Source organism: Agelaius tricolor, unplaced genomic scaffold, assembly GCF_023055355.1.
Source record: "Agelaius tricolor isolate 1412-34295 unplaced genomic scaffold, bAgeTri1.0.p SCAF_8, whole genome shotgun sequence".
Classification (NCBI taxonomy): domain Eukaryota; kingdom Metazoa; phylum Chordata; class Aves; order Passeriformes; family Icteridae; genus Agelaius; species Agelaius tricolor.
Window position 1 is genome coordinate 18,345,372 of NW_027269268.1, and position 23,713 is coordinate 18,369,084.

The 23,713-nt window shown below is 39.9% G+C and overlaps 2 protein-coding genes across 9 annotated transcripts in view; one reads left to right on the top strand and one right to left on the bottom strand.

Annotated features, from left to right (window-relative positions):
* Positions 1–1,515, bottom strand: part of GSTCD (glutathione S-transferase C-terminal domain containing) — a 45,124-nt gene extending 43,609 nt beyond the window's left edge. The window contains exon 1 of one of the 5 annotated variants that reach the window (XR_011679946.1): positions 1,399–1,515. The gene's annotated coding sequence lies outside the window, so the exon portion shown is untranslated. The other 4 variants (XM_071431800.1, XM_071431803.1, XM_071431802.1 and 1 more) reach the window with 4 other exon arrangements.
* Positions 1,447–18,488, top strand: INTS12 (integrator complex subunit 12). 4 transcript variants are annotated; one of them, XM_071431805.1, is made up of 8 exons: positions 1,447–1,578; positions 2,851–3,003; positions 7,540–7,703; positions 9,564–9,710; positions 10,240–10,427; positions 14,094–14,253; positions 15,563–15,715; positions 17,529–18,488. In XM_071431805.1, exons 3-8 carry the CDS (start codon positions 7,548–7,550, stop codon positions 18,111–18,113), a joined length of 1,389 nt encoding a protein of 462 aa, XP_071287906.1. In that variant the 5' UTR covers positions 1,447–1,578; positions 2,851–3,003; positions 7,540–7,547; the 3' UTR covers positions 18,114–18,488. The 4 variants fall into 4 exon arrangements, with proteins under 4 accessions (XP_071287906.1, XP_071287909.1, XP_071287907.1 ...); XM_071431806.1 differs by having other exon boundaries at positions 1,537–1,674; XM_071431808.1 differs by lacking the exon at positions 2,851–3,003 and having other exon boundaries at positions 1,448–1,578.
* The last annotated feature ends 5,225 nt before the right edge of the window (positions 18,489–23,713 follow it).

Below are 23,713 nucleotides of genomic sequence, written 5' to 3' on the forward strand. Positions count from 1 at the left end.
AGAGTTACTACTACCATACTCACACTCATAGCTTGTAGCATTTAAACTCCTTTTCTTGACTACAGTATCTCATCCAATACTAAAAAGTACTCTTATATGCATTTGGGTTAATGTTTTTGTTCTCCATGTGAACTCAAAGAGCTCACAAGTCCATCTTTTGCTCACCATGCAAACCACTCAGACATACACATTCACTTCCTCACTCAATTTTTTCTTCTAGTTGATGTTCCTGGACTCAATCAGCTATTTTGGTCATTTTCATGCTGTGCAAAACTGCTAAATATTGTGGTAAAAAGCAAAAGCAGATGCAGACATACACAATAAAATAAAATGTGCAATACAGAACTAACCAAATCTAATAAGACATTGCACTGTTTGCTCACAGTATTTTTCCCAGCACTTTTTTCTCTAATTAGACCATAAATTCTGTGAGAAGAGATGAATTTTTATTCTACTGACCATATTTACAGTAGACACTGCTTGAAAGAGAGAAAATGAGAAGCAATGATCAATACAGGATTTATACCAAAACTTCAAAGACAAAGATAAATAATGTTGCCTACCTTTGGTATAAAAGACACCTACTTTAAAATTACAAACGTTATGTAAGTGAAACTTTCACTAGCAGTGATGTTTTTTACCATTTTCTCTTCCCTTTCAAAATGCACTAAACAATAGTTAAATAAGTTTCACTCAGCTGCCCTGTTAACAAGGTAATAAAGAAAAACACCGCTTTAAAAACAAGGGTTTCCCATAAAAATTAAATACAAATAAATAAGTACATAAACATCCTCTTCCTTTTAGTCCTTGAAAAAGACTCTATTCATTTATTGATTACTACACAGTAAAACGGAACTTTTGTTAAGCAGGCACGTTAGAATTCGAGAAATGTTTAACACAATGCCACTTAAAAACGCAGCAAACATTTAACTTAGTGCACAGCATTATTTGTGCTTTAAGGCGCATAACTTGAGAGCCTGGAGTTATATTTCTATCCAAGACGATCCATTTACTGGATGCGTTCAGGGCCACCACTGCACAGAAGAGGGAAACACAGAAGAGCTTCGGACCCGAGCTTCAGGCAGCTCTACGAATGAAGTGGAAGTTGGGGACGGCTCTGGAGAGCCAGACGCGGGCGGGACCCGGGGGGACGGAGCTGGGACTCCGGGCCATGGAGCCGGGACCCCGCGGGACGGAGCCGGGACTCAGGACGGCTCCACACGCCTGAGCCCGGCTGAGAGCGACACCACCGAACCAGGGCTCCCAGGCAGCCCCGCTCGCTAAAGGCTCTGCTCCCAGCTGCTCTCGGTGCCCAGGCAGCGCTGCCAAACTATCCCCGGGACTTTGCTACCACCACCTTCCCTAGATCCTGCCCTTTCTCCCGCTCCTTTTCCTTACCCCGGCCCGGCCGCTTCCGCCCCGGCTCCGCCCCTTCCTGCGCCGCCGCGGCCCGCACGCACCGCCCGGAACTGCCGCCCGCCGCCCGCGCTGCGCGGGGACTGCGGTGGTGGCGGACCTGCCGGGGCGCCTTCCTCTTCCTCCTCCTCCTCCTCCTCCTCCTCCTCCTCCTCGTCTCCGGTGAGACACCAGCGGGCGGGAAGAAGGCACTTGAGAGGAGGAAGAGAGGATTGGGAAGAGGAAATTTGAGGGAAGGAAGAGGGCGATTGGGAGGAGGTAGAGTGCGACTGGGAGGATGAAGGAAGAGGGGAGCTGAGAGAGAGAAGAGGGGGTTTGGCCACAGGAAGAGGGAATTTAAGGATTGGGAGGGGAAGAGGGGTTTGGGAGGAGGGGAGGAAGAGGGATTTAGGAGGAGGCAAAGGGGGGGTTTGGGAGGGGGAAGAGGCGTTTGGGACGAGAAAAAAGGGGTTGGGAGAGGATAGTAAGGATAAGTTTGGGTGGGAGAAATTGGGTGTTTGGCAGGAGGGAGGAAGAGAGAGGCTTAAGGCACACCTGACCGCTCTTCCCCTCGGGCCGGGTGAGCTCTGGGCGTCCCGGGGGCCCGGAGGGAGCGGCGCTGTCCCTGTGGGACACGGGGGTGCCAAGGGACGGCCCCTCCTGGGCACACGTCCGTGAGGGGCGATAATAGTTGTAGGAGGGTGTTATTTTATTCTTTTGAGCATTCTAAAGTGTTGCTTTCCAATGAGAAGCCTTTCCTTCGTTGGTAAAAAGAAATCTCAGGGAGAAATTTGCAGCGAGTATGTTGCGGAGAGTTGCATCGTAGCTTTGGCGTATCTGTTTCAGAAATTTAATTGAAGTTTGCTTCTCTCTCTGAGAAATTACCAGGAGGATGATGCCCAGGAATTTGTACACTTGATGAGTTTCAGTGTGGGCATTGAGTAATGCAAAGGTGAAAACAGTAGTGGGGGTGTACTCAATTAACCAGCGGCTTAAGCCAATGAGCAGTGACGTGTTGAAACACCTTCAGGTCCATTTTCTGCAGAATATTGAAGCTCAGTGGTAGCAGGGCTTAGCAAATCTCAGTTGTGCAGGTACAATGATCACAAAATATCCTGAGTTGAAAGGCACTCACAAGGATCACGCCATTTATCAGGAAAAGGATTCACAAGGAAAATACATCACCTCTGCTGCGTGGAACAAGTGTGTTAGTGACAGCAGAAACAGATAAGGGTCAAATAGTTGATGTCTTCTTTGCCACAGAAATGACCTGTAAGGTGTCCCAAGGCTTTTTGCCACAAGGCAGAGCTTAAGGAGAGGAGAAACTACAAGTTGTGGAAGAGGATTGAAGCAGGATTGTTTCCCTGATAAGTCCGTGGGCCCAGGTAGGCTGCATTCAAGGGTGCCAGCAACTGACATTGTCTTCACAAAGCTGCTTTCTGTCATCTTTTAAAGGCCATGAGACTGAGGGAGATCCCAAAGACTGGAGAAAGGCAAATCTTATCTTCATAAGGGCAAGAAGAACAAGCAAGAGAACTACAGACTGGTCAGCCTCATTCCTTCCTGCTGTGGAAGGATTGTGGAGGAAGCCATTTGTGGCATAAGAAGGTAAAAACTGGGCAGAGCCAGATCTACCAAGGATAAATCATGTCTGATCAATTGGCATGTTCTCTGTGACTAAATAGCTAGATCTGGAGATGGAGGGGGTGTTGGATACCATCTGCTGTGGGCTTAGGGAGATATAATGGAAGTTTTCCTTTACCTGAGGATATTATTGGAAAGATAGAGCCAGTCTTTGTACTCACATGCACAATGGGAGAATGAGAGACAGCACAACTTAAAACCCCTCCAATTCAAAGCAAGGAGATGAGGACAGTGGGACAGGTTGCCCAGAAAGATTTCTGCATTCCTGTCTTTGGAGATTTTCAGGATCCAGCTAGAAAAGTCCTGAGCAAGCTGGTCTGAATTCAGTGTTGACTTTGCATTGAACAGGAGGCTGTAGAGGGTGACTTGTGGGGTCCCTTCCACAAGGCATGATTCCGTAATCCTGAAATAATTCTCTGTTTTTGTGGAGAAAACAGAAAATATAGGGCATTAATGTAATTTTTAAAATATTGGATAAGCTGGTTACAGTGATATTGATTGGAATACTAATTTAAAAGAACATTATAAAATATGTTGTAGAATAGAATGTAAAATTAAGGATGCCAGTACTAGTAACTCCATAGCAAGAGATCTCATACGTGTCTTAAAAGATTCTTTGAAGATGATGACAAGGAAATTAGAACTGATTAATACAATTGTTCTCATTAATACAGTTATCCAGACTACTGAAGTGCATGAGTTTTGAAATGTCCCTTGTGGAAAGTTACTGAGAAATTATCCTGTCATAAATCAAGTGCTGATTAAGATACTTAAGTAGCAAAAACTGAAAATAGAAGTTCATTTTTTTCTACTTTTAAGATTTTCCTTGATCTACTTTGTTAAGACTCATCAGGTCTGAAAGTGACCTGTAAGAGGCATTATTGGTAAATAAGCAAAATCTGCCACTGTCACTGTTAATAGATGTAGTCAGGAAGGAGGTAAATTCTGAGGAACAAAAGGATCCAAAGTGACAGGGAAAAGTGAATTGATTATATGGTAGTAAATGAAAAACAGTGCAGTGAATGTGTTGGAAGGATTTATAAGCTGGTGATTCATGTGACTGTGTTTTAAGGTAGCTGCTACAGATCTTGAAGGTAGCTGAAAAGGATATGTGAGTGAAAGGCCTTTTAATCATAAGTGGCAGTAAAAAATAAAAATATTGATGAGTCTATAAAAGGATGGCATAATAGCAGAAGTCCATAATAGCATTGCAATATAAATAGAAGAGGTGTACTTTGTTGGAAAAACATCTTTAGTAGTACACCTGCCTCAGAAAATAATAGGAATAGGAGCTCAGAAACAAATGGTTGAAAATATGACCATATCTGAAAATATAATGGAAGTAGATCCATTTAGCTGCAAGTTATGATGAATTAGATAACACACGGGCAGGTATGCAAAGCAGTGGATGGCAAATGAATGAAAAAAGAAGAGGGCTCCTACACCCTATAAATCTAGTAAGTTTTAAATTGGAAGACCATGTATTCTAGAGTGCACAGTTAAGGTCAATTGTATTTGGCAGAAGACAATAGTATACTCAATAAATGAAAGAATCCTACACTTCTTGGGTGTTTTAAGAAGAACAACTCACTGATTAACATCTATGTTTCCCCGTAGATTTAAATCACTTAGGATAGCCCACCTTGGGAGGTAACAGAGACCTACGTTGAGAAAGGTGCTTTTAGGGTTAGGCTCAAGGATGTGCTTGCTTGGTGCAAAACCTGTTCTGCTCAGGGTTCAAGGGTTTTAACACAGCCCTTTGATCTCACAGCTATTATCAATCTAATGCAGAAAAGACAGCGTCATACTCACTCTTTTCTAAATAGCATTTTAATTTTTATTTCCTATACTAAGATTCCACTTCAAGAAGAAAGTCAAGGAGGTCTGTCTTACAGAATAGCCTGTGGCATCATCATTGAAACACTCTGCTGTCCTTGTCTCAAGGCTGTCACATTGCTGTATGCTGACATGACTGCCAGAGGAGCAGTTTGTGTATGAAAACATGAATGAATGAAATTGGATCTTAGGTTTATAAGTGGCAGTCCACTGTTTGATAGTTGAAAACAGTTTGAGCTGTGAACATCTGGAAAGGGCCACTACCAAAAGCAGCAATTTGCTTTTTGGACCAGGACAGACATTGTTAGTAACCTGTTTGACAGCAGTGTTATTATGGTCCCATAAGGAGAGCATAATTATCAATTTGCTTTTTTCAGATGATGCTGTTTTTAAGACAGTTAGTGATGTGTTCATTTTTCCATTGAATATACTTCCCTTCTCTAACTCAATAATAGGTTTTTTAAATTTGAAAATACATTCCTAAACTGAGCATACTTGAACTGTTTACTAAGCCCACTTTCCTCTCTTCTCAGGAGAAATTTCTTGTGAAATCTTAATCGTAAGTGTAGTAGCCTGGGACATTATAATTGTCCTCAAGAACAGAGGAAGAATTGCTGCAATTACATAGCAAATAAAGGAATAAGTATGGAGAGCCCTTTTGAAATTTGGGGTTTAACAGTTCCTTTCAATATGTGTCTTTAAAAAGCTAGAGCTAGAAACAAATCTGGGAAGTGTTACCTTCAGAGAGATTTATTTATTCTCAAAATATTAGAGAATGGCTGTGGATGGCTGTTGAGGCTGCCTGTTTCCCATGTACACAAGTATATATTCCTAATAGAATTCCTCTTTCCCTCAGAGAAGAACTTGAAGGATTTTTTTTTTTTTAACAGGGAGTTCTACAAAATTTCTGAAATTAGTGTTTCGATTCTGTGGTTTTCATTCAACAGAGGGTTTAGCAGAGTCCGGGTTTAAGAGTGTGTGGTGCTGACACTTGGAAGGCATGTTCACAGAACAAAGAAATGTGGGACATAACCTACCCACAGATCTCAAGAGCAGCCTGAACATTTATCAGAGGTAGATGGATAAAGAAAAGAGGCTACATGCTCTCTGTGCTCTGTGAATTCACTTTTTGTCATCATCAGAGAGAGACCGAATTGCCGGGACGGGGCTTCTGCTGCAGTCTGTGCTTGATCAGTGGTACAGCCGAGTAGCTGGTGGGTAGCACTGCCTGGCAGAAGTTCTGTGGCCACCAGAAAATGATTTGTCAAGTAGCAAAGATTAAGGAAGAGAGAGGAGGCTCTTGAAGAGGTTTCTTAACTCTCTGCTGGGTCCATTGATCAAATGCCTATGAACTTCTGTACGTTGAACTCCTTGATGATCTCAGTCAAGCGATTCTCTGGTGTCTCGTGAAAGCTCAGCATGAGATAAAGGTTCCTGGGGGCTTGTAGGCAGGTGTTGAGGGAGAAGCCTGCCAGTGCTGGTGTTTTGGTCAGAGAGGTAAAAGTTCACTGCCATGAATATCAAAAGGAATTAATCAGACAAAACCTTAGAAGCTTCAGCTGAAAAAGCTGTCCAAACAGTGCTTTTGATGAAAGAACTGATGAAAGGTTTTTCAAGAATGTCTTCTAGATTATTGTAGGTAAAAACCCAAACCCACAAACATCCTGATGTGTTTTAAATGAGACTTAAAGGGATTAATAATAATAACACTTTTCATACATTTTTAGAGTAGATCAGGAAACTTCCCATGTTATTTCTTAAATTATTGTCATTTACTGATTTAAGTTAGCTATCGATCTTTGTAGGAACAATTTCTGGTGTAAATTCCTTAGAGTTTTTTAAAGAAATTAACACAGTGCTCCAGAGTGCAGGAATATATTGCTATGAGGCAAAGAGTTTTCCTCAGTTTATTCTGTTTCCATGGACACTGTGGCGTCTCACAGCTCTGGATAGTCATTATATGACATTACACTTAGACTGTCACATGAGTATGTGGATAGGTCACAGTCTGAATTACAAATCTTTTCACTGTTTCAGCTAAATTTAAGAATGTATTTTCCAGCTATTTTACATATACATATATATATATATATATATATATATAAAAAATACACTAGCTGTTTATATCTTACATGCTACAATGAACTGTTCTTTTCAGAAGTTTCAAAACTTAATTTTTCTACAAGTAAGATTTTTCCTAGTTGCTCTTAAATAATCAGCAAGTTAGAAATCACTTTATGTGCAAAAAGCGTTAAGGAAAAGGGTGGCAATTGCTTTTCTTGAAGTTACTATTTATTTTGAATACTTTTCAGTATTTTTATATATGAAATATCAAGAATATGATATGATAAATATCATTATATGATAAATATGATGATTTTTTTTTCATTTATGTAAGTATGATGTGTTTCATTTCTGAATATCATATATGCCAGAGAATTAATTTTACATTTCAGATGTCCAGTCATATTCTAAGTTCTGCAGCACTGAAATTCACAGCCATCTTCTAATGATAATTAATTCCCATATTATCCTTGCTGCGGTTTAATATAATTAAATTTTTAAAAGTAAATAAATCTTTTATTTGCCACATGCTGTTTGAGTTATGCTCCATGTGAATAAAGTTGTCATTGTTTTTCTTTTTTCTTTTAACTCGTGTTGAAGACACAACTATGGCTGCTACAGTGAACTTGGAGCTGGATCCCATTTTTCTGAAGGCCCTGGGCTTTTTGCACTCCAAGAGTAAGGACTCTGCTGAAAAGCTGAAAGCACTTCTTGATGAGTCCTTGGCCAGAGGAACTGACTCCAGCTATCGTCCCTCTCAGAAGGTACTGGTGTTGGGCAGCATGGCTCCTTTCTGTGTGCCTTAATAAAGCTCCTGCTAGTCCTGGTTACCCTTTTACAGCTGGAAAGTTAAAAGAGAATCAGAAGTTGAGGAAAAAGTAATTATGGAGTATTCATATTCATCATTCCCCTTTTCCATACAACATAATCCTTTCAATTAATGGAAGTTAATGGGAAAAAAATCTCTTTACCTTGTTGATCCACCAATACTTAAAAGAGATATTCAGCATTATATCAGACATGCTGTGTAAGGTGCACCCAAATTTACATATTTCTGCAGTCACATTTCAGAGCTAAAAGTTCTTTAAGATATAGATTACATTTGCCACAGAAAAATGAAACAAAATAAGCTATTTACCAATAAAGCTGTATCTCTTTCCTTGAAATTCTGTTGATGAAGTCATAGGAGAAAACCACCAAATGGTTCAAAGCAGAAATTATTTGCAGGCTGAAACCATTGCTGTCCAATGGACAAACATTACTTTTCATCTACTGAAAATCACTGAACACCTGCTAGAGAGAATATTTGACTGTGAGATGAGCGTATGGAAATAACCAAGCAGGGACATCCTCATGCTGCTGTGTATTGCCATATGGATAATGAGGTCTTGTTCTCCCCTAGGAGGCTTGCATGTCAGCCTGCTGTTCTAATGGTGGTCTGTAGGCTGATACATTTGCAATATTTCATTTCTACGTGGCTCCAAATAACTGAAAGGAACTAGTACTGCTCAGCATCCATCATGCTTTACTGTGTGGTCTAACTCCTTTCTGTTAACCTGAAACCTACCACAGGTCTCAAAACTCTCAGGTGCCCTTCATCTCAGAGCTCAAAGAATAAATGTGTGGTTTAAAGAGGAAGCAGGGAGCCAAATAACAGTGCAAAGAGGTTTGGGAAGCCAATTCTAATAACAGCTTGGCTGGAAGTCACTTGCCCTCAGGTGAAACTGAAGCTCAGGCCAGAGGAAGAAATCTTTCCTTCTCTTTTCAGTATATATCAATATCAGCAGGACTGCAAAGGTCAGAAATGAAAAAAAGTACAAGTATTCCTTTCCTTGCATTTGCAGGCTGCAGGGTGAATTTGTGGTTGACCATGAAATCCAAGAAGAGAGTAGGGAGCACAGGATTACCACAGTCAAGTCAAGGAACTTTGGAGGGCTGAAGCTCAGGGCTTAGGACCTGTCCCAGTACATAGCAGAGAATTGCTCCCATCTTACCAGCTGGGACGGGGTACCTTGCTCATGCCCATCAGTGTGACTGTCACTCATTTACAGGCTCTCCTGATTATTATCCATTTGCTGACACTAATGTGTCTTTAATGAGAACAATTGATTTCTGTTGATATCTAAATGTATTAATCTGATAGACAAATATGGACTGAGATTAAGAGGAGGTCAATATTTCTCTCCATGAAGGAATGAATTATTGATGTCTGGTTATATCAGTTGTTAGCTTGTGTTTTTAGCTTATATGTTTTTAGCTTATATTGAATTTTGTCCCTAGAACTATCTGAAAATTCATGTTCATTACCTCTTTGAATTTTAAAAGCAGAAATGTCTCCTTTTTAATTAAAATGTTCCAAAGAGGATCTGTCTTTGGAAAAGGCGCACCTTTTCCTCAGAAAGGTGAGTGGTAAGGGAAGATTTTATTAATTCTCTGCAATTTAAGCATTAATTTCTTGATGTAATATGAAAATATTTTAAGAAATTGTTTTTTTTATATAGAAAGTGTATATGTAGATCAGTGTTGTATGGCATATTGTTTGCCTGTCCTGTTATCTCACTAATTGCAAATTAGGTAGGAACTGAACAGCAGAATTTGGCTTCAATTTTTGTTTCTGTTTCCAGGAAGTAGAGCAACCAAAAGTATCTGTCACCAAACCCATTAAGCAAGAGCCTAAAGCTTCATCCAGTTTGCCTTCTGGCAACAACAATGGCAAGCCCACTGCATCAGAAAAAGTGAAAAAAGAAACAGAAAAGAGATCTGCAGATAAAGTAAGTTATTTTTGTTCTCTAGTGAAATAACTTGGCTAATGAACTCAAAGGTGTTTTAGACAAAGGCTCCCCTTTTCAACTCGTTGTATCTTCAGCTCATTCTAGCCTGTGAGCTACATTAGTCAGTCCTGTTGCCATTTAGGCAATCTAATAAATGTCTTCTTGTAATTATTCTGTGGTTATTTTTCCTGCTAATTGTGACAAGGTTGGACTTAAGGGATGCCTTCCAAACCATTCTGTGTTTTAAATCCTAGGAGATTATCTCATAAAAGATTACTAAAATGTAGCAAGTTGAAATGTGATATTCCCAAAGTTTTTTCAAGGAGTTTGAGGTGAAGTACAAAAAGGAAGCTTGAGCTTCTAGTTCATAAATATTTTGTAGAAAATATGTAATTAAAGAAAATACATTGTATGTATGCTGCATAGAGTACACCTTCTAATACTGCTAATATAACTGTTCCATTTTAACTCATTTTAATAATCTGCTAGCTTGTTGCATTTTCACATTCTCTGTGTGTGTGTTTAATAGACAAAAGGGGATCCTGCTGAAGGAGCTGATGCACCAAAGAAGCCCAGGGTGGAGAAGCAAGAGGCTCGGTCCTCTCCTATTACAGTTCAGACGAGCAAGGATTTATCCATGCCTGATTTATCTAGCTTTGAGGAAACCAGTGCTGATGACTTTGCCATGGAAATGGGATTAGCCTGTGTTGTTTGCAGGTAAGTCAACATTGCTTCTTTCTAGCTAGGTGTAGTTACCTTTTTATTTTTTAATTGAGTTAATGCTTCTCAAAGTTTTTATTCTGGAAACAACTTAATCGCTTAATATCCAAAATTGATCATACATTTAAGGCTCCTTCATGAATAAGAATGGTTTCTTGAAAATGGAACTTTTAGAGAGTGAACCAGCTTTTCTTCTGCAGGAATGGACAAGTGAAAATAAAACTAGATAAGATGCAAAACCTATCATGACAAATGCATTTTTCAATTATCGCAAAACAAAATATTAATGGCTAGCAATAAGCATTTTTTAAAAAATCAGTTCTTATCTGAAAGTACTTTTAGGTGGTATTAATATGAGATCTGTATGTGTTGCTCTTCTTTTCTTAATCATTTGGTATTAGTTTACACATAGCCATGTTTTATCAGCAAATATATCTTGCAGTGAAGACAGGTTGTTTTTAGGTTCCAGTAAGGGCTCTTAATGTGGACTTATTAACATGGTACTAGCAGTCCATTTATTGTTAACAGATGTGCAAAATACTTTTGAATAACTACCCTAAGATCAAATCACTCACACCAGGATTTTGTTTCACAGATCATTTATATCCTTGTTAGGCCCCAATGCTGCCAAAAGGAACAGTTTGGCTCTCCCAGTTTTACCTCCTTCCCTGGACTATTTAGGAGGGTGTATTGCCAGTACAGTTTGTGATCAGCTGAATCAGCCCCTGGATCAACTCTCCACCTGGGTTTTTCTGTAGGTTTGGGTTTCAGTCAGCTCAGTAAGAGTAAATGCTTATGCTGGCATGTGTGTGTAGAGCCAGGACAGAGAGAGGCACAGGCCTTTTGGCAGCAGTATGTGTTTTAACTCAGCTTGAGTCAGTTGGGAAGCGTGTGCTATAATATTATTCTTTCATCATTTCCATGGTTATTCCTGTTGTGAAGATAGGGAAGTGTTGTCAGTGCACAGAGGATAAATTTCTGTACTTACAGATGATTATACTGGTGACCAGTTGGGGTCCAATGGGATTTCATGTTACTCCCATGCGTTAGCTCAAATAGAAATATCTGAACTTTACCTTTTTTCCTGCAAATTCCATTTTTGCTGTCTCCTAAAAGAGGCAAAGCCCCCTTCAGTGGTATGTTAAAATGCTACTAAAAATAGTAAGGTATTACCTTGTTTGACGGGAGGGGATAATGAAGTTTCGTTTATACAGTCTTGACTGCTGTGGATGATTAATTCTGTGTCTTCCCTGGCAAAGAAAAACGCCTGCAGGCATAATGAGAAATGCCTGCAAAGTAAAGAAACAGGAGAAAGAAAATGCAACTCCTGTGCCCAGTGTAGCCAAGACTTTGAAAGGCACAGGCCAGATACACGGCTCCATTAGCTGTTCCACAGTCCGTGTTTATTTAACCTGGCTGCTGAAGCTTTGCTTCTGCACGTTCATGGTCACCAACTCGAGTGTTCTTGTAAAAGATGTGTCTGCCCTGGCTAACTAAAATATCTCTGATGCCAGACAGAGGGAGAAGCACTGCTGGGGAAGGAACAACTCATTAGAGAGAGAGTGGCGACAGTCACCCCAACACTCTGGATTGTTTTCATTTTACATGGAACCTGCTGAAAGTGATGTCACATGGTTGTCTGTCTCCAGCTCACACTGGACTGGATTTTTTTCAGAGGACTTGTGCTTTAAAGTTCTGAATCCAGCACATGGGTCAGACAGTATTCCTCTATTTATTGCCTCCTTTTTGGGGTAACATCTTGAGCCAAAATAATAAAATCCCTGTATGTTTTTAAAATGACATTTTTTAATTACTCAATTATTCAAACAGTTGTGAATGAAAAAGTCAAATTGCAGAGTAGGTGGAGTTCATAGCAAAAGAATTTGTATTTGTATTGCTTAAGAAGGCAAGCTAACAAGAACCCAGCTGTGAGTTCACAAATGCAAAAAAGTGTTTTTGAATATTAACTATTCCTTTTTAGAGATGTAAAAACTAAAGCAGAGGCATGAAATGTTTCTTCAAGATTTGCCAAGTGTCAAATGTATTTTCATAGTAATTATGAGTAATTATTGTTGATGCCTGTGGTGTTTTTCTTCTTGTTCTTTTATATCAAGTTTGTTGTTCTTTTTTACTAAGTTAGGCGTAAGGAGGGAGGGAGTATTAAAATAACTTCATCCTCTCCAGTACTTGTAGGCTGGGAAAAACAGGACAACTCACCAGTTATGGAGGTTCCTCACTGGCTCCTCAGTTGTAGAAAGAGGAAATACTACATGAAATACCTAGATGATAGTAAAGTTTTCCTCCCAAAAAATATTTTTAAAAGATTGGTTTGGAAATAAGAACCTAATTTTCTATGAATACTTGTTTGGTTGGTTGGTTTTTTGAAGGAAAAAAATCATTAGGTTTGTTTCTTAGTAATCTAATAATTTAAAAGTAACTTGTTTCTGAGCATGAAGAGTTCATGGGTTTTTAATCAGTTGGGGGTGAGGTTTTGTAATTTTAAAGTAGCGTGAGTCTCCCTCCTTGAGACTATTTGTTCTGATCCAGTTTATTTAGGAATAAAAACCAAACAAAACATCTTTTCAATATCCTGAATGTAAAATAATGGACCCTAGAATTTCAGAAAGGTTTCCCTTTCTGTTTTTAAGTAGCCTGTTTAAAAGAGAAATCTTTCTTAGAAAATGTTCCAGTACTTATATGGACAATACCTTCAGACTTTGTTTTTCTGTTATATAAAGAAATAAGGGATTACCTTTCCCCATGTATCTACAAATAGAGTTTCCATGGTTACCTGGGTACCTGCTCCTCGGGGATATGAGCAAAAGCAGCTTAGCAATTAAATAGCTTGATTTGTCATCTGAAAGGAGGAATCGTTAGGAAAATGGTATTTGGGTAATTCACAGGCAGACTCCCAGCCATGTATACATCACTAATGTGTCATTTATACAGCGTGATTACTTTCAGCAAGGCCCGCACAAAATGAAGCCCTCATCACCAGCTTGCATGTTTGCTTCAAGGCAGGACTGCACAATTAATCCTTTCTATTCCATCTCTCCATGATTCTGGTATTATCTCAAATTCCACGTGTCTGTTTATGGGATAGAGACCAAAGGGATGACTAATAAAACATCTTCAAAGTAACGTAGAGCTTGGGTGATGATGCTTTTAAATCCTGCAGCAGAAAGCACTCCTACATGCTTGTCATTGAGAAATTATTTGTTCTTGAACTGTATTGCTCTGCAGCTGACAGCAAAATTACCCAAATGGAGACTGTCCCTCACATGCTGTTATAATGAGGAAGTAATTGGTGTTCTGTGATGTATCCATAAAATGCCCAGGTGGACCAAAGTGGGCAAGACTTACATCTCTGCTCTAAAAATCAAACAGAGAAATCAAGACTGTCATATACACATGTTTAATAGAATGGAAGTCTTCAAATCTCTTGAAAAAAATTACCGTTAAAAATACCAAATTTCTGAAATATTAGTTAGGAAGAACTGATACAGGAAGAAAAGGAATACATTTGATTTGCCACAGGTGGAAAATATATGTGAAAAGAAAAATATTTTTATTTTTTATCTTAAGCCTTGCAAAATTTTCAACAATTGGATAATCCTCTAAGTGCTTTCTCCCATAATCTATTCTTAACTATTTGCTCTGCAGGCAAATGACAGTTACTTTTGTGAATCAGCTAGTGGAGTGTCAGGAGTGCCATAATCTCTACCACCAGGATTGCCATAAACCTCAGGTGACAGACAAGGAAGTGAATGATCCTCGACTTGTCTGGTACTGTGCCCGCTGTACCAGGCAGATGAAGAGAATGGTAGGAGTCAGTTTTTTGTCTCGTGTGAGCTCTATTTGAATACAGCAGGCTATTTCTACTGTGTGAGAATATTTCCTGGGTTAGACAAGTCTTAGGAAGCACATTGGAGAACCATTTTTTTCAGCAGTGCTTCCCTTGCTGCAGCTGTGGTTTTTAATGTAGCATCTCAAAGAGTATTCTGTAATGCAGTAATGCACTTCTGAAACAAAGCTTTTTAAAAATCAGAAGGTGACTGAAGAAAAGTGAAATAGGATTGTTTCCTGCTTGGCAAGCAGAAGTTAAAACCTTTTTTTTTTTATTTCAGGTGATACTCAGCTTTTAGTAATAGCTCTGCAGTTTAAGTTTTCTTCTCAGCTTTGGATATGAATGGTTCTTTTCCTGTAGGACAAGACTGCCAATTTCAATCTGACGTATTGAATGTTCTCAGGGTCAAAAATAAGCTGAGGGTAGCACATTCCAGTTTTAAAAAAAAAAGATTTAAAAAAAGCCTTTATTTCTTATCTGCATGACTGAACAGTATCCTACCAGATTCCCACTCATCTCATTATGAGAAAAAAACATAAGAGCTTTGGGTGCATGGAGCATTAGTGACTTTAGTTCTGATGTTTTAAAATCACACCCAGAATACAGAAAAATACAGCAGAAAATGTGTTTTGAAACTGTTCTTTGATAACTGAGCAAGTGTTATCTGTTGAAATGGCTCCACTAAGAAACAAGGAAAGAAGGCAGAGTAAGATCCTGGCCTAGGATGTACCAACACTGACTGAAATATGTGATTATTGTGATGATCTTCAGGCCTTTGAACTCAGAGGCATGTTTGCTTGAGGTCAGTTCCTGCACAGGGTAGCCAGTTTAGCCATTGAGCAGTTCCCTTCAGTATGACCTTTCCTTTTTTTTTGTTTTGGCATGAATTCTGCCATTTTGCCTGCCACTTCTTAGCAGGCTCTTACAGCCTACATCCCCGTACTGCTGGACTGTGTTCTTGTCTTCTGCAAGTTCACCTGTCTTTGCCTTGTTCCTGTAAAGGCCCAGTGCTTTCCTACTCTCCAAGCATCAGCACTGCCACTCTTTCCACACTGAAGTAGCAAGCTCTGTTCAGGTTGCTTTTTGGCTGGACCCTGACCTCAGTTCCATACCCAGCACATCTCCACATCCCCTGTTGCCTCATTTCTCAGGGACCATTAAACCTGAAATTGTAAAGGCTAGATTGCAATCTTAAAATGCTCATGATTTTTGTTAACAGTCAAAACAGTCCATGTTATGTGGCCCATAACTTATTTAGAATGTTTTTATCCTACCACTTACACAGGCTCAGAAGACACAAAAACCACCTCAAAAACCAGCTCCTGCAGTGGTTTCAGTTGTACCAGCTTTGAAGGATCCATTGGTCAAGAAACCAGAAATCAAGTTAAAACCTGAGACCCCACCAGCTTTTCTGGCATTCAAGAGAACAGAAGTCAAGGTAATGTAGTTTAAATTTACCAGAGGAAGAGTTTGTTGCACTGCACAGATTAATGGGTTTTTTTTCCAATTAGACCAATCTTTTCACATAAGATCCATAATTGAAAATAGTCATCAGTACACTATTGGAAAATAGTCATCAGTACCAGGGCATCGTGGGTTTGCATGAACACTGAAAGAATGGAAGGAAAAAAACTCACTTCACGTGTGGATGCCCCATCTCTGGAAGTGTTCCAGACCAGGCTGGGTGGGGCTCTGAGCAGCCTGGTCTAGTGGAAAGCATCCCTGCCTATGGCAGGGAGATTGGAACTAGATAATTTCAAAATCCTTTCCACAACCTGAACCATTCTGTGATTTATGAATCATATTAAATGCATTATTTACTCTCTCTAGCCAAGTAACTTATGTGTATTTTGACACTTGGAAGCCTTTTTCTCATGGCAACAGTGGCCTTGACAGTGCTGAGTTTACACTTGAATTTGATGATCTTGAAGGTCTTTTCTAGCCTAGATGGTTCTGTGATTCCATTGTAGGGAAAGTGTTGCTGACTCTGTGAGATTTAATTTAGGAGCTTCTTAAATATAATCTGATCTAGGGGCTGGCATTCCTGCCCATGGTAGGAGGGTTGGAACAAGATGATCTTTAAGATCCTTTCCTGCCCAAACCATTCTGTGATTCTCTTCTTTGATTCTTTGTTGCTTCATGTTTCTGTTTTTCCATGTTAAAATATTGTCAAAAGGTCAAATTGGTCAAAGGTGGTAAACCAGAAGCAGTGTAATAAATAACAGAGTAGTCTCATAAAGCATGACCCTTTCTTAGGAAAACACAGTTTTATCTGAAAATCAAAGCAATTATTCATGTGCTCAAAGTTATGTTTGCCATTGCTCTGCCTGGATGCAAACCATCATGAATACTAGGATGGGTATTGCTCTAGCACTCGTGCTTGTGAATGACTTTTTTCACCTCAGCAGAGTTATTTATGTGCCTAAACAGGTTATAAGACCTGGGGCCTGTTTTCTTCCACCAACTTTACTGTTTAAGAGTTGTCTGGGTATACTATAAAAGGAGTATTACTTGAATAGAGAGGTTTAGTTTTTGTTTAGACTCTGCCATTTGGTCTAACTCTGATTTAAATCAACATATCATCCTCACCTGAAGCCTGGGGATTGCAGGGTTTAAGGTGTGGGAACTCAGTGTGGATAGCACAGTGCTTCACAGGCAAAGGGAACCCATGTTTGCAGAAAGTTTGTCTTTTGCAGTATCTGAATGGGAAAAGACTTTAGGATAATATTTTATTTTTTTTAATTCTCTCTGTGGTACAAGTTGCTAAGAACCAAGAAGAAAGGAAGCAGTTTAGATACTGCTACTTGGACAGTTTCCTAAAATAAATGCAATACTTAATTGCTCAGTGTCTGATTTTTGTCTGAGCATCTGTCAGCTTGTTGAAAAGTGACACCAGGTAACAACAGTAAGCAAATAAAAAAGAAGCCAAGACACCACCTTTTATATAGTTCACAAATGTGGGCTTTTATTGTTTATGGAGGGATCCCAGTGCTGTGTGGTAGTCTGCTAAGTGTACAGAAGGAAGGGAAGAAGGGATATATTGTGTTCTGTGTGCCTGGGAGATTGAAAGTTGGCTGCACCTGGCATCCTTTCCTGTTCTTGTTAGTACTTGTCAACTGTGGTGACCAGTGATGAAATATTGTCCACTGGGTGTTCCTGGGAAAAGAACTGAATCGGAGGCTCGGTGTATTCCTGCTGTGATGTGTTACACGAATAGATGCTGCTATAATAAGAATGCTTATTTATTTTAGACCTCAGCAGCAGTTTCGGGGAACTCTGCCAGTACAAGCGTTTCCTCTTCAGCAACGAGTGGCCTTACAGGATGGGCTGCTTTTGCAGCCAAAACCTCCTCTGCCAACCCATCCACTGCCAAACTGGGATCGACAGCACAGAGTGCCGGCGGGAAACCTGCAGCTTCTTCAAATAACCAGAAACCCGTGGGGTTGTCAGGGCTGGCGACTTCAAAGACGGGACTGGGGGCCAAAATAGCTTCTGCCAACAACAGCGCTAACCCCGTGCAGCTGAAGCCTCCCCCGCCGCTGACCCTGGGCAAGACGACGCTGAGCCGCTCGGTGAGCAGCGACAACGTGAGCAAGGCGGGGCTGCCCAGCCCCAGCGGCGCCGCCCCCGGCACCGGCGGCACGGCCGGCGGCGGCAACGGCAGCGGCGGCGGCGGCGGCGGCTCCGCGGGCGGCAGCGCCGGCAAAGCCGCGGCTGACACCGGCAACCAGCCCGCGTCCCTGAAGGGCCCCACCTCGCAGGAGTCCCAGCTCAACGCCATGAAGCGGCTACAAATGGTTAAAAAGAAGGCTGCTCAAAAGAAGCTCAAGAAGTAGTCTGGCTGCTTGCTGATGTTGTTGGTTGTGTTCCGTGAGACAGCACCGTCGGTGTTTTTCTTAAAGGAAATCCCCCAGGTACTGGACTGGAAGAGGTTAAATCAGGGAAGCCCAAACCTTATGTAATACAGAAGGTCAAACCTTAATAATTCCGGTAATCCTTCTGCCTCTCCAAATCTGTGAATTGAATATGTTAGAGGAATTCGTTATTACGTGCTCCTGGTTTTGTAGCTCAAGGCACTGAAACTTGAAATTGGAGATGTTGGGTATTTTTTGATATTAAAACCCCCACATTTGTGTAGATACTTAATAAATTGAACTTGCTGAAACCATCATTCTTAAATGTTAATAATAAAATTATTATTAATCTGGGAAGTCGTTGCCACTCTTCTTTCGCCCCATATTCCAGTACTTAAAATGCTTCAGATGTTCAATATTGTGCAGAGTTTATTGCCTCAAATTGTAAAGCTTGTTAGGGGAAAAAATAATTTCAAAATTTAATTGTTTGACAACAGTATATTTAGATTGAGATTTTTAGTTTGGCAGTTTGCTAAATTGGCCTGTTTTGGTTTTATACAGTGAGAAATTTCAACTAAAAAAACAGAAGAGAGTCGAAACTGTCTTCCAAGTTTTCTTAAAATGTAGAGAACCGTCCTGTATTTGAGAAGTATCAGGTACTCCAGCTCTCCATGGTTACCCCTGAGCTGTTCTTCATGGTTTGTGCTCCCTCTCTTCATCCCAGCTGCTCCAGGTTTTGTTCAGCTTAGATTTGGCTCAAGGTGGGCACTGGAAAATGACCTTGAGTCTTGCTCTCTGTGTCTAGCACATGGCAATTTCCCTCCATTCCTTCTGTGATGAGGGGAGCATCTCTAAACATGAAAACATCTTGGACTGTATTAGGTTTGCATGGCCAGTGCTATTTTCTCCTTATCATACTCTGATTTGATGGGTAATAAGTCTCATTAATCTTCCATGATGGTAATTGGTGAGTGATCTCTCACTCCCCTTATCTTGGCCTATGACCCTTCCCTTGTATTTTCTGTGCCCCCCACCCAGCTGAGGAGGGGAGTGAGTGACAGAGCAGCTGGAGTGGGCACCTGACATCTGTCCATGGTCTGTGGTGACACAGACTGGCATAGGTTGGTGAAAGCTACTGTTTCTCTTTGCCATCCTGTATTTTAAGTGTGCATAAAGCTTGATACGTGTTAGCTGTTTCCCATACCTCATTTCCTTTCTCCACAATTAAGATTTAGGCTGTAGTTCCTTAAACAGCCAAAGGAATAGTTTAATTTACTCAGGATTGCCTCAGCTGCCTGGAAAATTTGCAGATTTTTTCAGCTATTATTTCCTGTGGAGGGAAAAAAAGAAAGGTTTTATCTTTGTAGTGCCTGCAGCTTCCAGGGCTGTGTAAAAATAACAGCATGAGGAGGAGGAGGAATCCAGAACTTTTACTGCTTTTTGATCAGCCCATCAGCCCATCCTTCCTCCTTTCCAGCACAGAGGGTTTTTAATGGTAGCATAGTAGGAAAAGACACTGAGGCAGTTTCCATTAGCAAACAGAAGGCATATTTTCTTCCTAAGTGTTAATCAGAAGACTGATGCCTACACTAAGAAGTAGTGTGAAGATAGATCCTTTAAATGGCCAAATGCTCCTATGTGAAGTGTTCATTCCAGTAGTAAAACCTGCTCCCAGAGGAGTGTTCAAGGTGCTAGGTGCCTGTCTTGTCTCTGAACAGACATAAAGCTTTGCTGGTGAGAGTGCAGGAGCTTACATCTCAACTGTCCCTATTACCTTAGGTACCACCAGTGAGGTGAACACGGGCAGAGGAATGATCCTTGTTTTCAAATACTGGTAGCTTATGCCATTTAGAATACTCCTGAGACTGATACAAGTGTGCCCTGATGTCTTTGCATCTATAATTCTGGCATGGATTGACTGTAGGGTCCCTCCATTCAGAATGAAATAAGTGATGCTGTGCTTTTTGTGCCTCTCTTTTCCCTCTAATAAGGCCAAAGTCTGGCTGCACTCATCAATAGCACTGCATTAGCAAAATCTGCAATACAGGTCCAGTTTGCATCAGCAAAAGACATTCTTCCACTGTAACTTTCCCAGCTTCCTAAATGAAATACAAAGTCATCTTCTGTTGGTATAAAAATGTCAGTTAGGATTGTGATTCTTTGAAGTATTATATCAAAAAGGATTTATAGCACAGACCAGGTCTTTTAGAACGAGTGTTTAACTTGAATATGTTAGATAGGCACTGCTGAAAAACAGAGAAGATTGAAGGGAACGGTTGCTTTCTGCTTTGATGTTATAGTTAGGATGGAATTAACAACTGTATTTTCAGGAAAGGAGTCTGTTCTACAGGCTTGTTTGACTGAAGTCGTGTGTCAGGTTGAGGAATGGAGTGTAGGGCAGGAAGAAGGAATGCCCATCTGAAATTTGAGAAGCATGCCTCCTGTTTAGTAAAAATAACTGGAAAATAGTCCTGTGATTCTTCTATCCCCAAACCAAATTGCTCTGTTATTTACTGTAAAAACAGCTACCTGACTTTTCTTAAATATTTAAGAAATTGGTGTGGTGGTAATTTATTTCCACTTAAATAGGATGGTTTGTTTCATAGATGCCCAACTTCTGATACCCTCAGTAATGTGAAATTATAGTTTACTCTGGTTCCATGAGTGCTACTTCTGGCTGGACTAGGGGATGCTGGTGATACCTGTGTCTTAAAATGAAGGTCTAACACAAGGCTCTGCGATTTACAAACTTTTATCTACTGCAGCTCATAGTGGTCACAATCTCAGGAGCAGCTGGAAAAGAACAGAGCTATGCTGACATTTGGAACCTTGAAGTGTATTTTTAAACTTTCTTAGTATTTTTGATAGTGCTTGAAAAGTTCTAATGTATTTATCAATAAGCTAGGATGCATCCTAGAAATGCAGCATTTTATCTGAGGCAACTAACTATTTCCTCTGCTAACTTTGCAGGCAGATCTTGGATAGCATATAAAGCTCTTTGCTTCTGGAAAACATAATATTTAAAAAAATAAAGAAGAAGAAACATCTTTACAAAAATAGATTTTATTATTACAATAATTTAAAAGAAGATTTTTTTTTTACTATTTCTCAACAAACAATATTGTAATAGGAATTATCAGTAACAGATCTATGGGAGCAAGGATTATCATGGCTGTGTTTCCTAGTGCAGGTGGTAGGTCCACTTCATCTATCTTCATTTATAAAGCTATCCTAAAATGACAGCAAAAGCATACTTGATTGCTTGAAGGAGGTAATTACTCAGTGAAGCTTCCAAAGATGAGAAGTCAGAAGGAATAATTCTTCAATCTTTGCATTGAAAAGCTGAACCCCTGCTGGAAGATCACCCAACCAAAGGGAAGATGGTGAAGCACAGAGGTGCCAGAGGTCAGAGCCTGGGACTCTGCTGTGTACTGGCTTGGACACTTTCTGGGTTCCAGGTTATCAATGGCAACACATAAAAATATTCCCTGAATGGAAAAGCACTTCAGTTTGAGTGGACCCAATCTTGGAAGTAGTTGTACATATTTATTGTCACACCAGCTCAAGTAAAACATACATTGGAACAAATGCAAGATCAATCCAGTAAACTGCAGCCTGTCCCTGCTTCAATCAAAATTAATTAGTTTTGTCATTAATGAGAATGAGAATAAGAAAGCTCTTAGAATATAGTAACCTTCCCCACATTCAAAAAAATCCAGTGGCAAAACCATTGTATATTCTTATGAATTTCTGGAGTCCTAACACAGCTCCGTTGCTAGTATTTAAAGCACTGTCTTAACAAAAAGATGAGTGAGCAAGTCTAATATGAATTGTTGTAAATCCTTAATTTGGAAGGCTTTAGATTCAAGGAGCATCTCTTAATTTCCTGCAATTGCTGTTTGCATTAATCTGTTCTAAACAAAAATTAAAGTTTGCAACATATTCATAATATCAAATGATAATGGCTCACAATTTGAATTTCTGAAATGGACTAAGCCAATCCACCTGAGTACCTAATTACATACTTTTACTGGATCCCAAGTTAGGGGGCTATAATAAAGTCATATAATTATGCCACAATATAAAAATTATTATGGGTCCTAATCCTACAGGGATTTCATTTGGCCTACTTGGAGTTCCTAGATTCCCCAGAAATTCAGGTGGTCAACTCCAGTATATTCATCCTTCATTCCTTGTTACTTCAGGATCAGGATACCTAGCGAAAATTTTGGAGAGCAGCATTTGAGTACTCTTTGAGACACCTTCACAGAGTCTGATTCTTCATGGAGAATGTACCTAACACTCAAAATCTGAGCTCTCCTGTGACTCAAGCGGAGTTCTCAGTGCTAAGACTTCAGAAATCTTTTTTTTCCTCTTTTCCTTGATTAATTTCACTGTCTGAAATAAAAAACTTCATAATTGTGCTTACATGACTCCATTAAGCCTAAGTACAATTCAGCCATTTCTAAAACTGTTTCAACTATTGCAAAATATAGATCTTCTCCAAGTAAAATATTCTAAATTGTAAAACAGAGCTGAAAACCTTCTTGTGTGTATCTTCCCCATAATTTCAAAACATAAATGCCAAAGCAGTAGCGATGCTTTGGGTAGCGATAAGTCTTTCAGTCCATTCTTCCAAGATGATACTCCCTCTGCACTTTTATTTTCTTCATTTAACTGAAGGTGAAGCTTTCCATAAAAGCAGCTAAATCCATTAATTAAGTGATTGAGAATCTTTTTTGCTTGCTATGGGAACAGAAAGATTTAAGTGCCTGAGGTGATGCACAATAATGCAAAATAATGCTCACTGGATAGCAGCAGTACACAGAGATTCCCACACCAGATTCTGGATATCTATCTCTGAGAACTCTAAAAGTTTCTCTATCATATGATTTAATCCAGCACAAATTTCAGGTTTAATCTCTGTGATCCCCTGCTGCATTCAGTCTCTGAGCAAGACTGACAACTTTTTCTACCCTTCTATGAAAATAATCTGAAAATTGAGGACATTAAAGAAAATGAAACCAGGTTCATTAGCGTAGCAGAAACTATTGTGTGTAGCAACTGCCCTAACGTTTCTTATCCTTTCTTTGCTGACAGGTTATTTTCTATTACATCTCACTAAGCATTTTGAATCATTTCATCTTCAAACCCCACTCTTCAAACTATGGGAAGTAGAAAGTCAGACAAAAGCTTTAGAACAATTTCTGTTTACCTTCAATCAGCAACACTACCTGCTCTCCCACCCTTAATTGTAACAGTGTTGTCATTTTTGTCATCAGCACAAGCAATTATGCAAACCAGAAAATACCTGACAGGAGTTTACTTTCAGTTACACTGTTTGCAGCAGGCACAATCACTTTTTTGTTTCCTTTTTGCAGTGCTTTGCACCAGGTTTTGGCTAATCACTAGAGGACCTCAGCATTGCTGTGGTGAAATACCTTGTGTCGAGCATGCAGATACCCATGAGAATCACAAGGAAGGGTTTTCTGTTTGCTGTCACCATTCAGTCTGTCTTAAGAGCTGGGCACTGCCTGACCTAGGAATCACTGCAGTCAGTGAACCTAAAGAAACTTATTGAC